Genomic DNA, 17,605 nt, shown 5'->3' with positions numbered 1-17,605 from the left:
TCGGGTCCCCTTCCCTTAATAAATATGGCTGCCGCAGGTCCCGCCACGTAGGTTAACACCCGGAACTACCTTCCCACCCTGCGCAAAACCGGAAGAAACTGATGGTGGCTGGCGAGGCCCAAACCTCCTCCGTCTTTCCCCCCCGTTTCTCTTTCCCCGCCTCCTCCGCAGAAGCCGAGCGCCAAACTCAAACTTTAGCAGGACCCGGACGCTTTTCAGGCTAGTACCGCGGGTCGGGCCTGGACTTTTCCGTGCACTGGCGGGGGCAGCGGTCCAACATGAGCCAGGTTCTGTTCCAGGAACTAGTCCCGTTGCAGGTGAAATGCAAAGACTGCGAGGAGAGGTGAGGCCCGCGTTACCCGGTGCCCGCGGGTGGCGGTTGGGGTCGGGCCAAGGGAGAAAGATGGCGGCTCAGGCCTGCGGCTGGCTGTCCAGCCGGCCTCCCCGGGACGCGGGGAGAGACCCAGCTGGGACCTAATGGTTACCTCTCTCACCCAGTCGGCCGTTGCTGAGGGCAGGGAAGGAAGGGTGTGAGGAAATGAGAAGCCGACCCGCATCAAGTTAATGTCAAAAGTCTTAGCTCTGAACGAAATCCTGGAGCTTATAGTCCTGCTCTCTCCTTGTGACAGATAAGAACTCTGGCCCAGAGAAGTTAAATAATTTATGCGAAGGCTCACAGTGAGTTCACTGCGGGGCCGGCTCTAGAACTCAGGTCTTGGCTCCCAGCCTTCCTTTCGCTCTGCTTTGAATTATATGAAGCTTAAAAAAATTGAGTTTTATGGTGTATTGCCTCTTCTCATTAGTTACTAAAAATAAATTACGTTTAGTCGACCAAAAACAATAGGGGAAAACCAGAATTTTTATTCATTCATTTATTTAGTCAACAAATATTGCTTGCTTGCAGAACACTTTGCTGGGCACTGGGGATACAGTGGTCAGGAAAAATAGTTCTTGTTTTCGTGGAGTTTACAGTCCACTGGGGAGGAAATAAAGGCCAGTCTCACAGATAATTGCAAAATTACAGCTTTGACCAAGGAGGTGGTGCTATTGGGGCTTAAATAGATTTGACTGGATGTCAGGCGATTTCAATTTTGTCTTAGTTTCCCCACTCATTAGCTGTCTCAACTTATCTGACCCTTAAGTTTCCTCATTTGTGAAACTGATATAACATGCCTACCCACATGATTGTTATGAGGATCAAGTGTGAAAATGTATGTGCAAGCCAAACGGTGTGGAAAGTGACGTATAAAAAATGAAGACGTTGATTTACTGAGTTGCCAGTAACATGAAACTAGTATATAGTTCAGAATTGGGTCCAAAAGCAATTGGCAAGCCAGGCAAGGAGAGAGTACCAAAAGGGGCAGCTGCATATGGAGATCTGTGGGTTATTTCAGTTGGTCATTCTTTTATGCTGCCCAATATGGAAGCCACATATGGTTACTGGACGTTTGAAATGGAGCTAATCCGAATTGATGTGCCATAAGAGTAACATGCACATTGGATTTTGAAGACTTACCGTGAAAAAAAAAGGAACGTAAAAGTATCTCAATAATTTTTATATTGGTTATATGTCAAGATGACAATATATTGGGTTAAATAAAATATTATTTAAATTAATTTACATATTTTAATTTTTTTAATGTGGCTTCTGGAAAATTTAAAGTTATATACATGGCTCATACTTGTGGCCTCCATTGTATCTCTATTGGACAGCACTGTTCTAGAATGATTATAGAAGGATAAGAGAAAGGGGGAGCATAATTTCTCACTCCAATATTGAAACTCCTAGCTCTTCTCCATCTCATTACATTGTCATCACAGTTATCTGCTTAAAACACAATTCAACCTTTTCACTCCTTCTGTTTAGAAACCTTTCATATATTCCTAGAACCTGTAGCAGTGGTCAGCAAACTAGAGCCCATAGGCCTGAAGGCCTACTGCCTGTTTTTGTAAATTTTTATTGGTACACAGCCATTCTTATTTGTTTGAGAATCGTCTATGGCTGCTTTTGTGCTGCAAGGGCAGGGATGAGTAATTGTGACAGAGACCTTATGGCCTGCAAAGCCTAAAATATTTACTCTCTGGCCCTTTACAGAAAAAGTTTGCTGACCCCTGGACCTGTAGGAAAAACAATCCAGACTCTTTAGTTAAGTATTCAAGGCCAGCTCAGCTCAACAAGTATTTATGAATGCCCACTGTGTACCAGGAACTGTCCTAGGTGCTGAGAATATAAAGCTCCTTCCCTCCTCGCTACCCCCTGCCAAAAAAATTTTCGTTCTGGCCCTCAAGAAACTCACACTTTTAATAGGAAAACGAAAAGACTTTCCTTGGAGGGGCAGCATAGCACCCGGTAAGAGTTCAGGCTCTGGAGCTAGATTGTCTGGGTTTAAATCCCAGTGCTGCCACTTATTGACTGTTTGATTTTGTGCAATGTTTTTTACTTACCTTCTCTGTGCCTCATCTTTAAATTGATGATAATGAAGGTGCTTGCCTCATGGGATTGTTATGAGCATGAAATGAGTTAATATATATAATGTGCTTAGCACAGGACCTGAAGCATAATAAGCATTCACTAAACATCAGCTATTATTAAAGTGTGATTAATGCATGAAGTAATATAAATGTGCTCAAGTCATCGAAAAGAAAGAAATTCAGTTGAAAACAGTGGTAGTGCTCAGAGAACTCTGGAGGAAAGTGATGCAAAATTTTGAAGTCCATGGTTAACACCAACTTGCTTTTTCATTTTTGTTTCCTCAGCTCCCTCTTCTGCCCGATATACTAGTCACACAAGACTATTTGTTATCCTCTGAATATACCTGATACTCTCTCAATACAATACCTTTAAAACTCCTGCTCTTCCCTCGCAAATGCTTTTTCTTTCATAACCTTCAAGGTCTGTCTTAAATCCCTTCACTATAAGGACTTTTTCAAAGTTGCCTAAGTTGAAATTAATTGCCATCATTCGTTTATTAAATAGCATGCTGTAAGTGAAAAATCTGAGTTCCAATTTGGGCTCTGCAATGTGACCCTAACCAAGTTTGTAACTCTGTGTCTCAGATTCTTCCTTTCTAGGAGAGAGATAATATTTACTTAAGGATATTGTTGTTAAATAGGACGATATTGATAAAGTGCCTATCAGGTACTCAGTTAGTGTAGGTACTTAGTAAGTGTTAATAACCCTTCCCTCCCCTCTCTTGAAGCCCTAAAATACAATCAGAAGCAAATCTGAGGTAAAGTCATTTAATCTAATCTCAGTTTGAGGGCATAGACCATGTTTATTTCTGTTTGTATCCTTAGCACCCGTCACAGTACCTGGCTTAGAGTAGCTTTTACTTGTTTGAATTGAGAGTTTAAGGTTATAGCTACTAGGTGGCAGAGGTGGGTTAGAATCCAGTTCTGCTAATGCCAAATCTAACTGATAGAAAGGATGTTATGCAGGTTTATACATTGTTCAGAGTGTGACATTTATTTTGAGAAATTACATTTTTAATTGAGTTTTTATTGATTTATTTTATATTGTTCCTATGATGTTAGCCATTACAATGCAGAAAATAAGATTTGTGGTTTCAGATAGTATATCCTCTGAAAGCTCAGATTTTTCTACAAGATATTTTGGGGGGGAGTGTTTGAAGTAAACATGGGGAATAGGTTTGATCTATGGGCCTTTCTTCCTCCTTTTTTCTCCTAACATCAGTGCATATAGGCATTTGGAATAATGCAACAACATCATTAATATGATTATAAAATTATCATATTAATATAACCATTCCAGTATTATGTAAAGAACACTTTATTAAATGGATGCTTCTTGAATTTATTTTTTTTTACAAATTTGTCAAGTATGACAGGACTTTTAAAAGTGTAAATCACCATAAAAAATTAGTTATCAACTGCAGTGTCATGCCACCATGGCAGTATGTACTAGAAAAAACTTAAAAAGATGAAAACCAAACATAATGACATTGTAGAGCTGAAAAGGCCCTCAAAAACCTGACTCAGTCCAGATTAGGAAATTGAAAGTTTCCCCCTAAGAATGCTTAATTTAAGTGGAATTGGAGTAGGAATGTAATCTGTTTCACATATATTGCTCTAGATATTAGAAAAATAGAAACAAAACGTTCTCTTGTTTTAAAGATAATTCTTCTTATCTTTGCAATGTTCACCAGTGCTGCTTGTTCCTTTTCAGATAACCGATACAAGTTAGGGTAACCTCATCATATGAACTAAGATTTAGCATCCAGTCGTATGTTCAATAAGAAATTTAACTAAAATGACATGTTTTAAGCCAATATAAAATTGCAGGTCAGAGCATAAAAAAACTCCAAACAGTTGAATCTAGCCTTTGTCGACTATCACCAAGTTTTTCCATCAGCACTCAGTTGCTATGTCTATACTTTTTACTTCTGCAGTAGATAAGTAGTAGAATGTGGGAAAGATTTAAAACACATCTTTACAAGAATAACTTAAAATTGAACAAATTCTATTTGTTAGTTTCTTTCTCCGTACATCAGGGAAACACCATTGTTCTTTAATTCTGGTAGAATAGTTTGAGAACCGCTTGTGCAGAGATGTTTTTTCACCAGTTTTTCCCTTTATTTCCTGAATTATTTAAACATTTTTGCTCAATTTGATTAATGTTTATGAGCGCCTTTATTTATATTCCTCTCTCCGATACTGGATTATCTAAGATGCAGTATAGAATATGGAAAGTTATGGTTTCTTCCTTTTAGGGTTTAGAGTTGCTCTAGGATTAGATAGATGATAATAATCTTGTTGACAGTACTTCTGTGGATATATTGCATATAGAGTATGTTTAGCAGGTGTAGTTTATGGATCTGAAAAAAACATTTTGTGTATGCATAAGGGAAGGGAATGTGTTATCTTATTTCCTTGATTCTAAACATTCCAAGTAGTCTAGTATTACTTCACATTTTAAGTTTTTCAGAGGAAATTTCTCATAAATCAGTTTGCTCATTTGAATTGGTGATTTTTAAAATGTGAAACGTTATTAAATTGATAGTTTGTCTTTCAATAGGTGCTATTTTATAATCAGGCCAGTACTAGGCCTTCCACATCTTTTATCTCATTTAATCCTCTCAACAACCCCATTTTACAGGAGAGAAAAATTTAGCGTCAGTTTAAAAACTTGACTACTTATTAGTGGAAGAACAAGAACTTAAACTTCAAATCCAGTGTGCTTTCTAAACATGTTTATAAGTTAGGGAACACCTGTGGAAGATCTTGTAGCCTAAGACCCAAAACTTTAGCTAATACAAATGACAATGATAACTCATTTCATGTGAATGTTATTGATAGTTGGATGTATCTTTTTATACAGGAGAGTAAGTGTTAGAGTGAGCGTTGAACTACAATCAGTTTCCAATCCAGTTCACAGAAAGGTTGGTATTTATTTCTTTTTTGAAATATGATTTCTGTACATTGTAGATAATTCTATTTGTTCTTAAAGAATGTGAGATCTTTTTCTTTTTTTTTGTGAGGAAGATCAGCCCTGAGCTAACATCCATGCCAATCCTCCTCTTTTTGCTGAGGAAGACCGGCTCTGAGCTAACATCTATTGCCAATCCTCCTCCTTTTTTTTTCCCCCCGAAGACCCCACTAGGTAGTTGCATGTCATAGTTGTACGTCCTTCTACTTGCTGTATGTGGGACGCCGCCTCAGCATGACCGGAGAAGCGGTGCGTCGGTGCACGCCCGGGATGCGAACCCGGGCTGCCAGCAGCGGAGCGCACGCACTTAACCACTAAGCCATGGGACTGGCCCTAAGAGTGTGAGATCTTTTGTTACACCCATCTTGCTTTTTAATTTTGCGCCATTTTCTAATGTGCAAATCTGAGGTGGTAGAATCTACTAAGACAACAACTGAGAGATTATTATATATGTTTCTAAAGCATATGGGGAGAATTGAGGGTTGGGAGAACAGTCTCCTTAGGTTTGCCCAGTGCACTTGAAAGTTGCGAAAATATATATTGCTACTCTATATAATTGGCGTTTCATGGTATAAATGTGAGAATGGAATGAATTGAAGCACTGCAGGGAGATATTCTTGAATCTTTTACTTTGCCTTTTAAAGAGAGGCATTTAGAGCATCAGTGCTATATGATCTTCAAAAGTGTGAGTCCTAACAGAGATGGGGATATAGAATAGAGGGCTAAGAAATACAGCATCTTGTTTTCTCTATGTCGTAGCTTTCCCTAAACATATTCAAGGATCTAGTAGTAGTAGTAGTAGCAGCTTCAGTTTCTTATAGCATCTTGGGGTAGATTTTAAGAAGTACTTAAATAGAAGCAGCTTTAAGAACAGGGCATTCTGAATCAGGGCCAATACCTAGATTGCCAGCTTTCCAGGGTAGAGATTATATGTTTTACTTCTTACATGTTATTCCTTACACCTGCTATACCTCTTCATTTTCTAGCTCTACTCATAAGTGGTTTAGATTTTTCTAGGACCCTAGCAGTTCCTCAGTAGCCACGAGTAGATTTTATTTCAAAGGGGAAGTTTATTCTTGACCTGCATGCTTATTTCTTTATTAATCTTCCATCATCTTGTTGCTAATGCCTGTTTTCTGTAACACCAGTGTTCTCTGAAGTACCTGATTTCTGTGTACTTTTCTGTCAGCTTTAACTGCTATGATGATCTGTTATGCTGTAAATTTAACTACCTGGAAAGTGGTCTTTATGAAAGGTCTTCACTTCATTTGAAACTGAAAACAGATGGGGTTCCACGTCAGCGACCACCTGGAGTGGGAGAGAATAGGCCCTTAGGAAGAAGCCCTGGCCACATGTCACCTGATACCCCTGTCCTCTGCCTGAGAGACAAATGCTCCTTTCTTTTCTAGGGTGGATTATTGTCATTTCTGCTGATGTATTTGCCGCTTTTGAAATATGACACAATTAACTTGAGGGAAACTGAAAATATAATTGAATATGATATAGTCAGTGTTAAAGAATATTTTTGTCATGGTATCATAGTGCAGCAAGGGCTGGGTCTGAGTTTTCCTAAGCCTCTGATAGGATGATGTTCGTAAACTTTCAACTCCTAGCGTTTAAATGACTTTTATAGACCCCTATGTGGCTCTCAAGGAGCAGAATATCTACCCCTGTTTAAGATAGTAAGTATTTAAAGACTAGTGAAAACCCAGCAGCAGCAGAAAACAAACCTATCTGAAGTATAATGGTGATACATTGATATAATTAGATAATTTCACTTCCAACAAGGATGAAATTAGTCTAAAAGCGTAGATTACTGAAAATATTAAAAAATAACAATTTTCCTTATAGGATTTAGTTATCCGTCTGACTGATGAAAGTGATCCATTTTTCCTGTATAACCTCGTTATATCTGAGGAGGATTTTCAGAGGTAACTAAATTTATTTTTCTGGTCTTATGTTTAATCTAGGAATAAGTAAGTTTTTAAGTTTTATGAATGTGTTGGTACTATTCTCTTTGAAACACAAAGCTATTAGGAACATTTATGTATTTTGGGAACACTAGACTATTTATACTCTGTTCAGGATGTTTTTGAAAATAAATATTTCATAGATTATCAGAGTTCTGCTTAAAGTAGCTCAGAAACTTGGAGCTTTAGCTAAATTTATTGACCTTTTCCCTCCCATTGAATAATTCTATAAAAATCAAAGTTCCCTAGCTTAGTTCTTGATTATAAAGAGTGTTCAGTAAATAAAAAAAGAGTCTTTCAGGTTGAGAATTATAATTAAAGATAATAATTAAATTTTTAAAATATCTCTTTTCCTGTCTTCTGTATAGTTTAAAATTCCAGCAAGGTCTTCTGGTAGACTTCTTAGCTTTCCCACAAAAATTTATAAATCTCCTTCAGCAGTGTACTCAAGAACATGCCAAAGAAATTCCAAGGTAAGTCTCATGAGAGCACTACATCATTAAACTCCTCTCAAGAGAAATTCCTCTTTGTAAGACAAGTTGATGACAAAGTATTTTCTTTGTATTGTAAGTACTCCTGTCTATTTTAAAAACTGAGATTAGGACTCCATTAAATCTCAAATTTTAAGGAATCGTGATTAAAATCAGAAATACTTATCCCTTAATTTTCATGTCTTGGCGAAGCCGTTAAAATTATCTGAAATATTTAACAGCATCGAGTAAATGTTTTTATAGTGAACTTGGGAAAAGGGAAGAATAAGATTTTTTGTGTGTATATTCGTATTTCATGTAGTGCTAACACCTGATCCTTTTATTGTAAAGTTCACCAACCTTTTATCTATTGGTTTCAATCAATTTATGATTGTTGTTTGAATCGATTATTTCATTAAGAACTACAAAATTATGCTTTTCTAATTCTCTCATTCTGTATTTATTAGGTGTAATTCTTCTATAAAGAAGAACTTTTCCTCATCACTTAGGGCTATTTGATTATCTGATAATTCATATAGGAAAGGATAAATGCTTAATTTTTACTTCTGAGTTGTCTATTTTCAGAGTAAGGAGTTGTTTCTGTAGTTACTTTTGTGGTTTCAATGAGTTTTTCCCTTGTTTTTGTTTTTAGTTTTTTGCCTTCTCTCCTTGTCTGTCTCTTATTCTGCACTCATGGGCATTTATATATTCACCATGTTTCAATCAATCCTTTTTCTTGCCCAATTTATTCATTTTACTATTTACATCAATATATCCAGTTTTACATTGGGAGTCCTTTCATATTGGCTCCTATGATTCTAATATGCCCCCTTCCCTCATCCTTCTATTGTTGATCTGTTGAATGAATCATGAACTTGTGATTCAGTGGAGCTCATGATTCAGTGGGAGAGAGAATCACTATCTTGTAAGTGTGTTATAATGTGACACTTTTTTTTTCAAAGGTTTTTGCTACAGTTAGTTTCTCCAGCAGCTATTTTGGATAACTCACCTGCGTTTTTAAACGTGGTAGAGACAAATCCTTTTAAACATCTTACACACCTCTCACTAAAACTTTTACCTGGAAATGATGTGGAGATAAAGAAGTTTCTAGCAGGCTGTTTGAAATGTAGCAAGGTAAGATTTAAATTTAAGTTATTCTTCTAAAATAAGTACTAAAGATCTCTGATAAATCACTGAAGAGCTATATTGCCATTAGTTTTTGTTTTCTGAATAAAATTTTTTAAAGATGTTCAGCAGATTTTTATAGCATGTAATGAATTTATTTTGTTTTATTGTTTTTCATTGAGTCAGGGTACAATGAGGATAGAACTGGACCGGGAATTGAGAAAACTTAGGTCCCAGGGTTTTTGCTAATTTTCTGTGACCTTGTGCAGGTCGCTTAAACTCGTGGTGTCATGGTTTCATCAACTGGTAGATATATATGGAAATATCTACTGTATCTAGCCTATCTTAAATGGGATAAAATATATGAAAGTGTCTTGAAAATTACAAAGTGCTCTATAACTGTATAAGGTGTGTAGCACAAATAAACAACATTGGGATGCCCCTTAAGAGTTTTCAGAAATTCTCTTTAGTTAAATGCTATAGATCAGTGCATCTCAAAATTTAATGGTACTCAAATGTTCTGGGGATCTTGTTCATGCAGATTCTGACTCAAACGGTCTGAGGTGGAGCCTGAGATTCTGCATTTTTAACAAACTCCTTGGGTGATTCTGATGCTGTACTTTGCTACATTTTGAGTAGTAACAGCTACAGTTGATTAAATTGTGAACTATGTAATTTTATTATTTTTATAAATAGGAAGAAAAACTATCATTGACACAATCACTAGAGGATGTTACTAGGCAACTGAATTTCACACAAAAGGTAATTCAAATTTCATTTTGTCTTTATAACTCATCCAAACATTGGCTCTGAATTGCTTCTTGAATCAAATCTAGGCTTTTGTGTATTTTTTTTCAAAGCATGCTGCCATTGAATTCCCTCTCCTTTTTGCCACACTTTTCCTACCAGTTAATTATCTGATGCTTTCTGTCTTTGATATTTTATTCCGTCCAAACATTTGTTATCCAATAAAACACATTTCCTTCAAGACTTCATTAAGATAGTGTATAATGTCTGTCAACATGTTAGCTCTCTGCTCCTCTTTTATTCACCTCATTCCTCCTGTCTAAAATGGCTTTTCAGTTCCTGTCTTCTAAACCTTTCCCTTTCTTCTTTCTGTTAGGTTTAGAATTAATTTCTCTGCTAGGCTTATCATCATTTCAGTCTTAGCTACTACCTTTTTACCGCTAGTCCTTGAAATTGAGGAGGAAAGTATCTGACACAGTACATGGCTTCAGGCAGAAAATTGTCCTGCACAACATGGCCCATCTTGGGAACCTGTGATACTAGGTTTTATGTGTGTAAGTGAACTACTTATGACTAACTTGCTCTGCCCGGGGTTGCTTTACTTCTTAATGTCTGAGGAGAGGATTGGGTGGGCAGAGCCAGATTTGACTAGAAGGTTAAAGATAGTTAAGCTTGACCTATGGACCATTTTAGCTCTAAAATTGCTTTTATTCTAGTCTTGATTTCCTCAAATTCAAAAAGTCTGTGTTGGAAAAGGCTTTGAGTATGTCTTGAGAAGCTGTGATTCCATTTTCTTTAATATTCTTGTAATTATTGCCATGTTCTAATCTAATAACTTGTTCAGGAAAATGTCTTAATATTTTGTATTGAATTCTAATACAGACATTATCAGAAAAAATCCAAGAATTAGATAAGTTACGGAATGAATGGGCATCACACACAGCAGCATTGTCAAATAAGCATTCTCAGGAACTGACAAATGAGAAGGAAAAAGCCTTGCAGGTATGAACATTAAAAGAAACTGGAAAAATATTTTGTTATTGCTGTTAGTCATTTTATTAATTAGAAAAGTAATATATGCTTGTTTTAAAGTTTTCAAACATTACAGAAGTATATAAAAATTAAGTCTCTCCTTCAAAGTCTTAATACCCAGAGATAATCTGTAAACCTTTTGGTGTGTGTTTTTCCAGACTTTCTCTATATATGTAAATAATAAATATTTATATTTATTTATAAATTTACAAATATTTGTTTATATTCATAAATTTGGAAATATGTACATTATATATAGTTATTGATATATACATACACACATAGTGGGCTTTGGTTTTGTTTTATGCTAATGAGGTCCTACTGTGTGTATTGGTTATAACTTTTTTTCACCGAACGACATCATAGATATCATTCTTTATCAGTTCAGATATTCCTTTTTAGTGGTTGCATAGTATTCATTATCTGGCCATGACATAAATTATTTAGCTACTTACCCAACTGGTATACATTTAAATGCTTCAAAAATTTGGTTATTGCAAATAATACTGCAGTGAACATTTTTTGTTCCTAGAAGTGAGATTATAATATATGACTATAAAATATTAATTAATATTACAAATTTGCCACCCAAAAAGCTTGTACCAAATGGAACCCCAAAAATAGTGTATGACAGTACTTATTTCCCCATACTCTTGTTATTATTGACCTTCTTAATATTTGCCACCTGATAGGCATTATAGTAGGATTAGTTTTAATTTATTTTTCTTAGATTTTTATTGAAGATAAGCATCTTTTCATATGACTTTTGGCCATTTTTATTTCTTTTGTGGATTACTTTTTAATATCTTTTGCTTACTTTTTTCTGTATGACTATCATTTTCTGCTGCTTTATAGCATGGATTTATTTTTTACCTTTGTTACAGCTTCTTTAGTATTAAATTTTATTTTTGTTTTTATGCACTTTACTAGATGTTTGCTTTTAAAAGTATAGCTTGATGATATTTTTATATGTAACTTTCACCCAAATCAAGATTCAGAAAATTGTACCACCCGTCTAGGTTCCCTTGTATGCCTTCCCAATCTGTATGCCCATAGGAGGTAATCACTATTCCAACCTCTATCATCATTGATTAGTTTTGCCTGGTCTTGAACTTCATATAAATGGAATCATACAGTATGTACTTATTTGTGTATGGCTTCCTTCACTCAGTGTAATATCTCTGAGATTTGGTTGTGTTCTTGTGTGTTTCTTTTTCTTGTTATGTATTATTCTATTATTTGAATATACCTAATTTATTTATTTTCCTGTTGGTGGACATTTGGATTGTTTCTGATATTTTGCTATTATTAATTAAACTGCCATGAACATTCTTGTACATGTCCTTTTGTGAACAGATACACTTATTTTCCTTGGGTATATATTTAGAATTGGAATGATTACGTTCTAGTGTAGGCTTATGTTTAGCTTTGGTTTCTGCCATTTTTCCTAAGTGGACATACTAGTTTATACTGCCATTCTGTGGGTGTCTAATTAGTACCTCATGATAGTGAATACTTTTTCATATGCGTCTTGATCACTTAGATATTCTGTTGTGAAGTGCCTGTTCGAGTCTTTAGCCCATTTTTAAATTAGGCTCTTAGTATTTTTCTTAATGATTTGTAGGAATTCTTTGTATATTCAGGACATGAGTCCTTTGTCAGATATATGCATTGTGAATATTTTCTGTCTGTGGCTTGCCTGTTCATTTCTGAATGGTATAAAGAAGGATATTTTACCTTTATCTATTATGTATATTATAAACATTTTCTCCCAACCTGTCATTTGCCATTTACTAGTTATCTTTTGCCAAATATAGTTCTTTTTATTTGAATTTCATTAAATCTGTCCATCTTTGCCTTTATGGTTTAAGGCTTCATTTCATGTTTCACCCCAAGCTTATGAAAGATACTCTCCAATATTTTCTTCTAATACTTTTATAATTTTCTAGTATTTAACTCTTTAATCTATTTGGAATATATTTTTGTGGAGTATGATATGAAGTAGGTATTTTTTTGACATAGAGTCAGTGAGTTGTTCCAATACCATATTTCCCAGTGATTTAAAATGCAACCTTTAGTATGTACTAAATTCCTTTATGTATTTGGGCTTGTTTGTGGACTGTTGGGAAGAACTGATATCTTTGGAATTTTCTTATCCAGTAGAGAGAACTATCTCTTTATTTCTTCAAGTCTTATTTGTTTAAAATAGGCTTATCGTTTACTCTTTATTTCCCTCCTTTTCTCCTTCTCTTCTTTCTTTTTTTATTTTACATTTCTGTTTAATTTTTTTGCCTAGAGATTTTATAGGTTTTTGCTCTATAAATGGAACCATCCACATCCCACCACTGTGATAATTTTCTAATTGTTTATTGCTACTGTGTTAATATCATACCCATTAATTCTAAATTATATTTACATGTTTGCATATTAATTTACATATTCTAATAGTTTTGGAGTTGATTCTCTTAGGTTTTCCAAAAATAGTAATTTGTCCCTTCCTAAGATTTATGTCCTTTTTTTTCTCTTGTACGTAAAAGTGCTGAATAATAGTGGAATCCTTGCTTGTTCCAGTCTTTTTTGGTAAATGCCTAAAATATTTCACCATGAGGTATGATGTTTGCTCTGCATTTGAGGAAGTTTTCTTCTTTTCCTGGCTTCCTAAGGGTTTTAATCCAAAGAGTGCTAAGTTAGATGAAGTGATTTTTGGGAATCTAACCAAAAATCATATCATTTTTTTTCACTTAATCTAATAATGTAATAAATGATAATATATTTCCAAATGTGGAACCATCTAAATTTATAGAATAATACTGAGTCAAAGAGATTTTTAATAAACTGTTGGATCAATTTGCTAATATTTAATTTAGGACATTTGTGTTTATATTCATAGGTGACATTGGTCTGAGATTAGCCTTTTCCTGAACTCTTAGTCTACTTATTAAAATTATAGGCCATAGACTATGGTATTAGACTTATGTTAGCATCATAAAATGAGTGAGAACATTTTCCAGTTTTATCTATGCTGCGGAACAGTCAAATAACAAGGAATTATCTGTTCCTTGAAGGCCTGATAGAATTAGCTTTTTATCATTTGGGTCTGGTGCCTTTTTGAGGCATTTATCTTTAGGTTCTTTTCCTGTTTCCTCCATGATTATTGATCTGTTTGGATTTTCTGTTTTTTCTTGAGTTAGTTTTGTTAATTTATATTTCCTTGACGTGTATTTCATCTATGTGTTTAAATGTGTTAGTACAATATCATACGTATTGTCATGATTTTTAAAATCTTCATATCATTCCTTATATGTTCTTAATTTTTTTTTTAATGAGACCATGGTTTGTCTGTTTTTTAGTGTTTTTGAAGAATCAGTTTTTTATTTCAATAGTTAGTTCTACACTGTTTTCCCCCCTATTTCATTAATTTCTGTTATTTACTAAATTATTTTTGGCTCTATTTTCAAACAAGTTAGGTTGTAAAAGTCTCATCATAAGTGCATTTGTTAACTCCAAAGTGACTGAAGGATTTCTTTGTATTCCTTACTGCATTTTCTAATAGGGTTGTGAATCACTCCTTTGAGACTTTAAAACCAGGCCACTCTTCTCTTCCTGCTGATAAATATTCTATAGGGCAGTGATTTTAAAACTTTAGTGCACATCAGAATCCTCTGAAATGAACAAAGTAGAAAATGTTAAGGTTGTAATCCTATCCCTTACACTTTCATTTTTTTTAAACAAAAACTCCATAATTCACATGATCACTGAGATAAAACCAGTTCTTTATTTTTACTGCCTTTGGCCTCAGTTGCCTTTAGTGTGTTTGATTACCCTCTTAGACAATTACAGTTAGCGTCTTTACCAGTTTGCTCCGTTTTTTTTCCTTGATTGCTCCCTCAACGTTTTATCCAAGGTTGCATTTTCAGTTTTACTTAGATTCTTTCTTGTTTTATCTCTTTTTCTCCCTTCCAGTTTTCCAAAAATGAGGGAATTACTAAAGTAGTATGTAAAATTCTCAAAGTATTTTATGAGAGAGATACTCCCCTGCACTTTTGGTAGACATCTTTGAATGGTTACAACTTTTCTGGAATGCAGTTTTGGAACTTGAATCAAGCTTTATATTTGCTTACATTCTTTGACCTATAATTGATCGTAAGGAAATAATCTGAATTTTGGATGTATGTCTCTGTACAAAAATATTAATCATAGTTTTATTTATAGTTGTGAAAAATTGGAAACTCTGTCCATAGTAGGCCAAGGGTTAAATGAATTATGGTATAGCTATGGGATGGAATGTTGTGCAGCAATTAAAGTGTTTACAAAGAGTTTTTAGTGATGTGAGAAGGTGCGAATGCTAAAGGAATAAAAAGCATGATTAAATTGTATAAATAGCTTCATCTTAATTTGTTAAATTTAAATATGTATATTGTGTATGGATAGGTGATGTCAATTTAAATAGGTAAATGACCGGAAAGGAATATTCCTAAATATTCAGAGTGACTCCATGGATGAAATTATCGGTTATTTGTGATTTCTTTCTTTGCCTTTAAGAGCATGTATAACTTTCATAATCAGGAGAATATACTTTATTTTTGAAAGGTGTTTAGGATTTGGTAGAGTTCATCAACAGAAATTAAGATAGGTTTGTGATATGATTCAAACAGTCACCGGAGATTACACAGTTACAACCTCGTTCAAATTTTTTTGTTGGTAAAATGTAACTACTAAATGTAAGACTGAACTAGTGAACAATACCTTGCCAATTTTACAAGTTTAGGTGTTTTTTTAATTAGAAAACATATATATTAGTTGTAAAAAACGGAAACAATATAATGGTGTTTAAAGCAAATACTGAAAGTTCCTTATGTACCCGCTCATTTTTTTTTTTTTTTTACACAAATAGGTTCATGCTGTATATACTATTTTGCACTTTGGTTTTTTTTTTTTTACTTAGTCAGATATCATTCTTCCCTTAACTTAAACACCATTGCTTCTAAACATATGTGGGTTTAGGAGTAACAGAAATTATGAACAAGACCATAGTGGTAAATAAATTTGCCTTTGTTGACCTACCTTTCTCCTTCATGAAATCCATAATTGAAAATAGATCCCCTTTAAAACAGAGACATATAATAATTATAAAGAAGATTAATTAGGATTGTTTTTTTCTTCAAATCTTCTCATCTTTGTATTTCTGTTTTTCTTTGAATTTTGGTCCTGTATGTTTATTATGTAATAGGCACAGGTTCAGTACCAACAGCAGCATGAACAACAGAAAAAAGATTTAGAAATCCTCCACCAGCGAAACATCCAGCAGTTACAAAACAGATTGTCTGAGTTAGAAGCAGCTAATAAAGACCTAACCGAAAGGAAATATAAAGGAGACGCCACTGTCAGAGAACTTAAAGCAAAACTGTCTGGTGTTGAAGAGGTAGTGAATGTTGAGTTCGTCCCCGTCCCCCGTCCCCCCCCACCCCCCGTTTAAAAGAACCATTTTAATTTGGTAATTTGATTTTAATTTGGTTACTTTATTACTTGTGTGGGTGGTGTTCCTCTGGATGTTCTGCAAGAGTGTCTTGTGGTGTTAAGGTAATCAGTTCAGACAATGCAAAAAAAAAAATTGAGAATCTAACATCTGATAAAAGGGGCTAATTCAGAACAGAACTAAGGTAAATTTGGATTTTTTTTTTTCCTGAAGAAGATTCGCTCTGAGTTAACATCTGTTGCCAATCTTCCTCTTTTTTTTTTTTTTTTTTTTTGTCTGTGAGACGTGAGCCACTGTCATAGCATGGCCACTGACAGATGAGTGGTATAGGTCTGCGCCCAGGATCTGAACCCGGGCTGCTGAGTGGAGCGTGCCGAACTTAACCATTAGGCCACCGGGGCTGGCCTTTGGATATTTTTAATTAGAGTCTTGAGGAACAGCTCATTGGCACAGCCCTCAGATCTCTCAGTGTACTTTTAATATCAGCACAGTGTAGCTCAGGGTACTCAGTGTTCACAGGGCTGGTTCTCTCTCAGCCTACTCAAGATATCTAACAACTATATGAAGTTTAATGTCTAGTAATAATAATGATAATAGTAATAATGATAGCTAATGCTTACTGAACACTTGCTATGTGACAAGCACTGTTTTAAGTGCTTTACATATATTAACTTGTTTAATTCTTATAACAGTTCTTTTAAAGTAGGTACTATTATTGTCCCCATTTTACAGACGATGAAACTAAGACACAGAGAGGTTAAGTGACTTGCCCAAGGTCACAAAGCCAATAAGTGGAGGAGCAAGGATTGGAACCCTCTATTATTAGCCTGTCTTTAGTACTACCTTGTTCCTTCAGGCAGCAGAGAAATTTAAAAATTCTTGCTATAGTGGCACATTTGATGATGCTTTGGCACTGAAAATAGAATCCTTCCTAGCATTATTATACATTATTGTTATATGAATTATCAGGAAACATATGTAGATTTTGTGAAGTGTTATCATATTTAAATGAAAAGGTCACTAGTGTTGTTCTAACTCACAAGACTTCTAACTCCATTTCACCAGTCTGTTAGGCTTAGCAACTCTAAGCCTGACCAATTTTATGTTCAGATCTTCATAGCATTCTGTCCCAACAGTAGATGTTTTCAGTTCATCCTCCCTACCCTCTTCACCTTTCACGCCAGTTAGTAAAACATTTCAGTCTCCATAGTACATTGGATAGCCCGAACGCTTCATTATAATGCTGTACAATTTCTTCTATCTTAGCTTTGAAACTGGCCAGTGTATAAACAGAGTGCTTCATTATGTTGGTTTTTATATAATCAAGTCTGTCTGATAG

The 17,605-nt window shown here is 34.9% G+C and overlaps 1 protein-coding gene across 1 annotated transcript in view; it reads left to right on the top strand.

Annotated features, from left to right (window-relative positions):
- Window positions 1-205: 205 nt before the first annotated feature.
- The window catches only part of SASS6 (SAS-6 centriolar assembly protein), a 37,258-nt gene continuing 19,858 nt past the window's right edge, over window positions 206-17,605 (top strand). Inside the window, exons 1-8 of the mRNA XM_058538624.1 lie at window positions 206-343; window positions 5,339-5,399; window positions 7,298-7,377; window positions 7,785-7,889; window positions 8,849-9,020; window positions 9,708-9,773; window positions 10,641-10,760; window positions 16,021-16,212. Coding sequence (XP_058394607.1) covers window positions 279-343; window positions 5,339-5,399; window positions 7,298-7,377; window positions 7,785-7,889; window positions 8,849-9,020; window positions 9,708-9,773; window positions 10,641-10,760; window positions 16,021-16,212 — 861 coding nt within the window. The 5' untranslated portion in view covers window positions 206-278. The remainder of the gene's footprint in view (window positions 344-5,338; window positions 5,400-7,297; window positions 7,378-7,784; window positions 7,890-8,848; window positions 9,021-9,707; window positions 9,774-10,640; window positions 10,761-16,020; window positions 16,213-17,605) is intronic.

This window comes from Diceros bicornis, chromosome 4 (genome assembly GCF_020826845.1).
Source record: "Diceros bicornis minor isolate mBicDic1 chromosome 4, mDicBic1.mat.cur, whole genome shotgun sequence".
NCBI lineage: Eukaryota > Metazoa > Chordata > Mammalia > Perissodactyla > Rhinocerotidae > Diceros > Diceros bicornis.
This window is presented reverse-complemented; position numbering and strand designations above follow the sequence as displayed.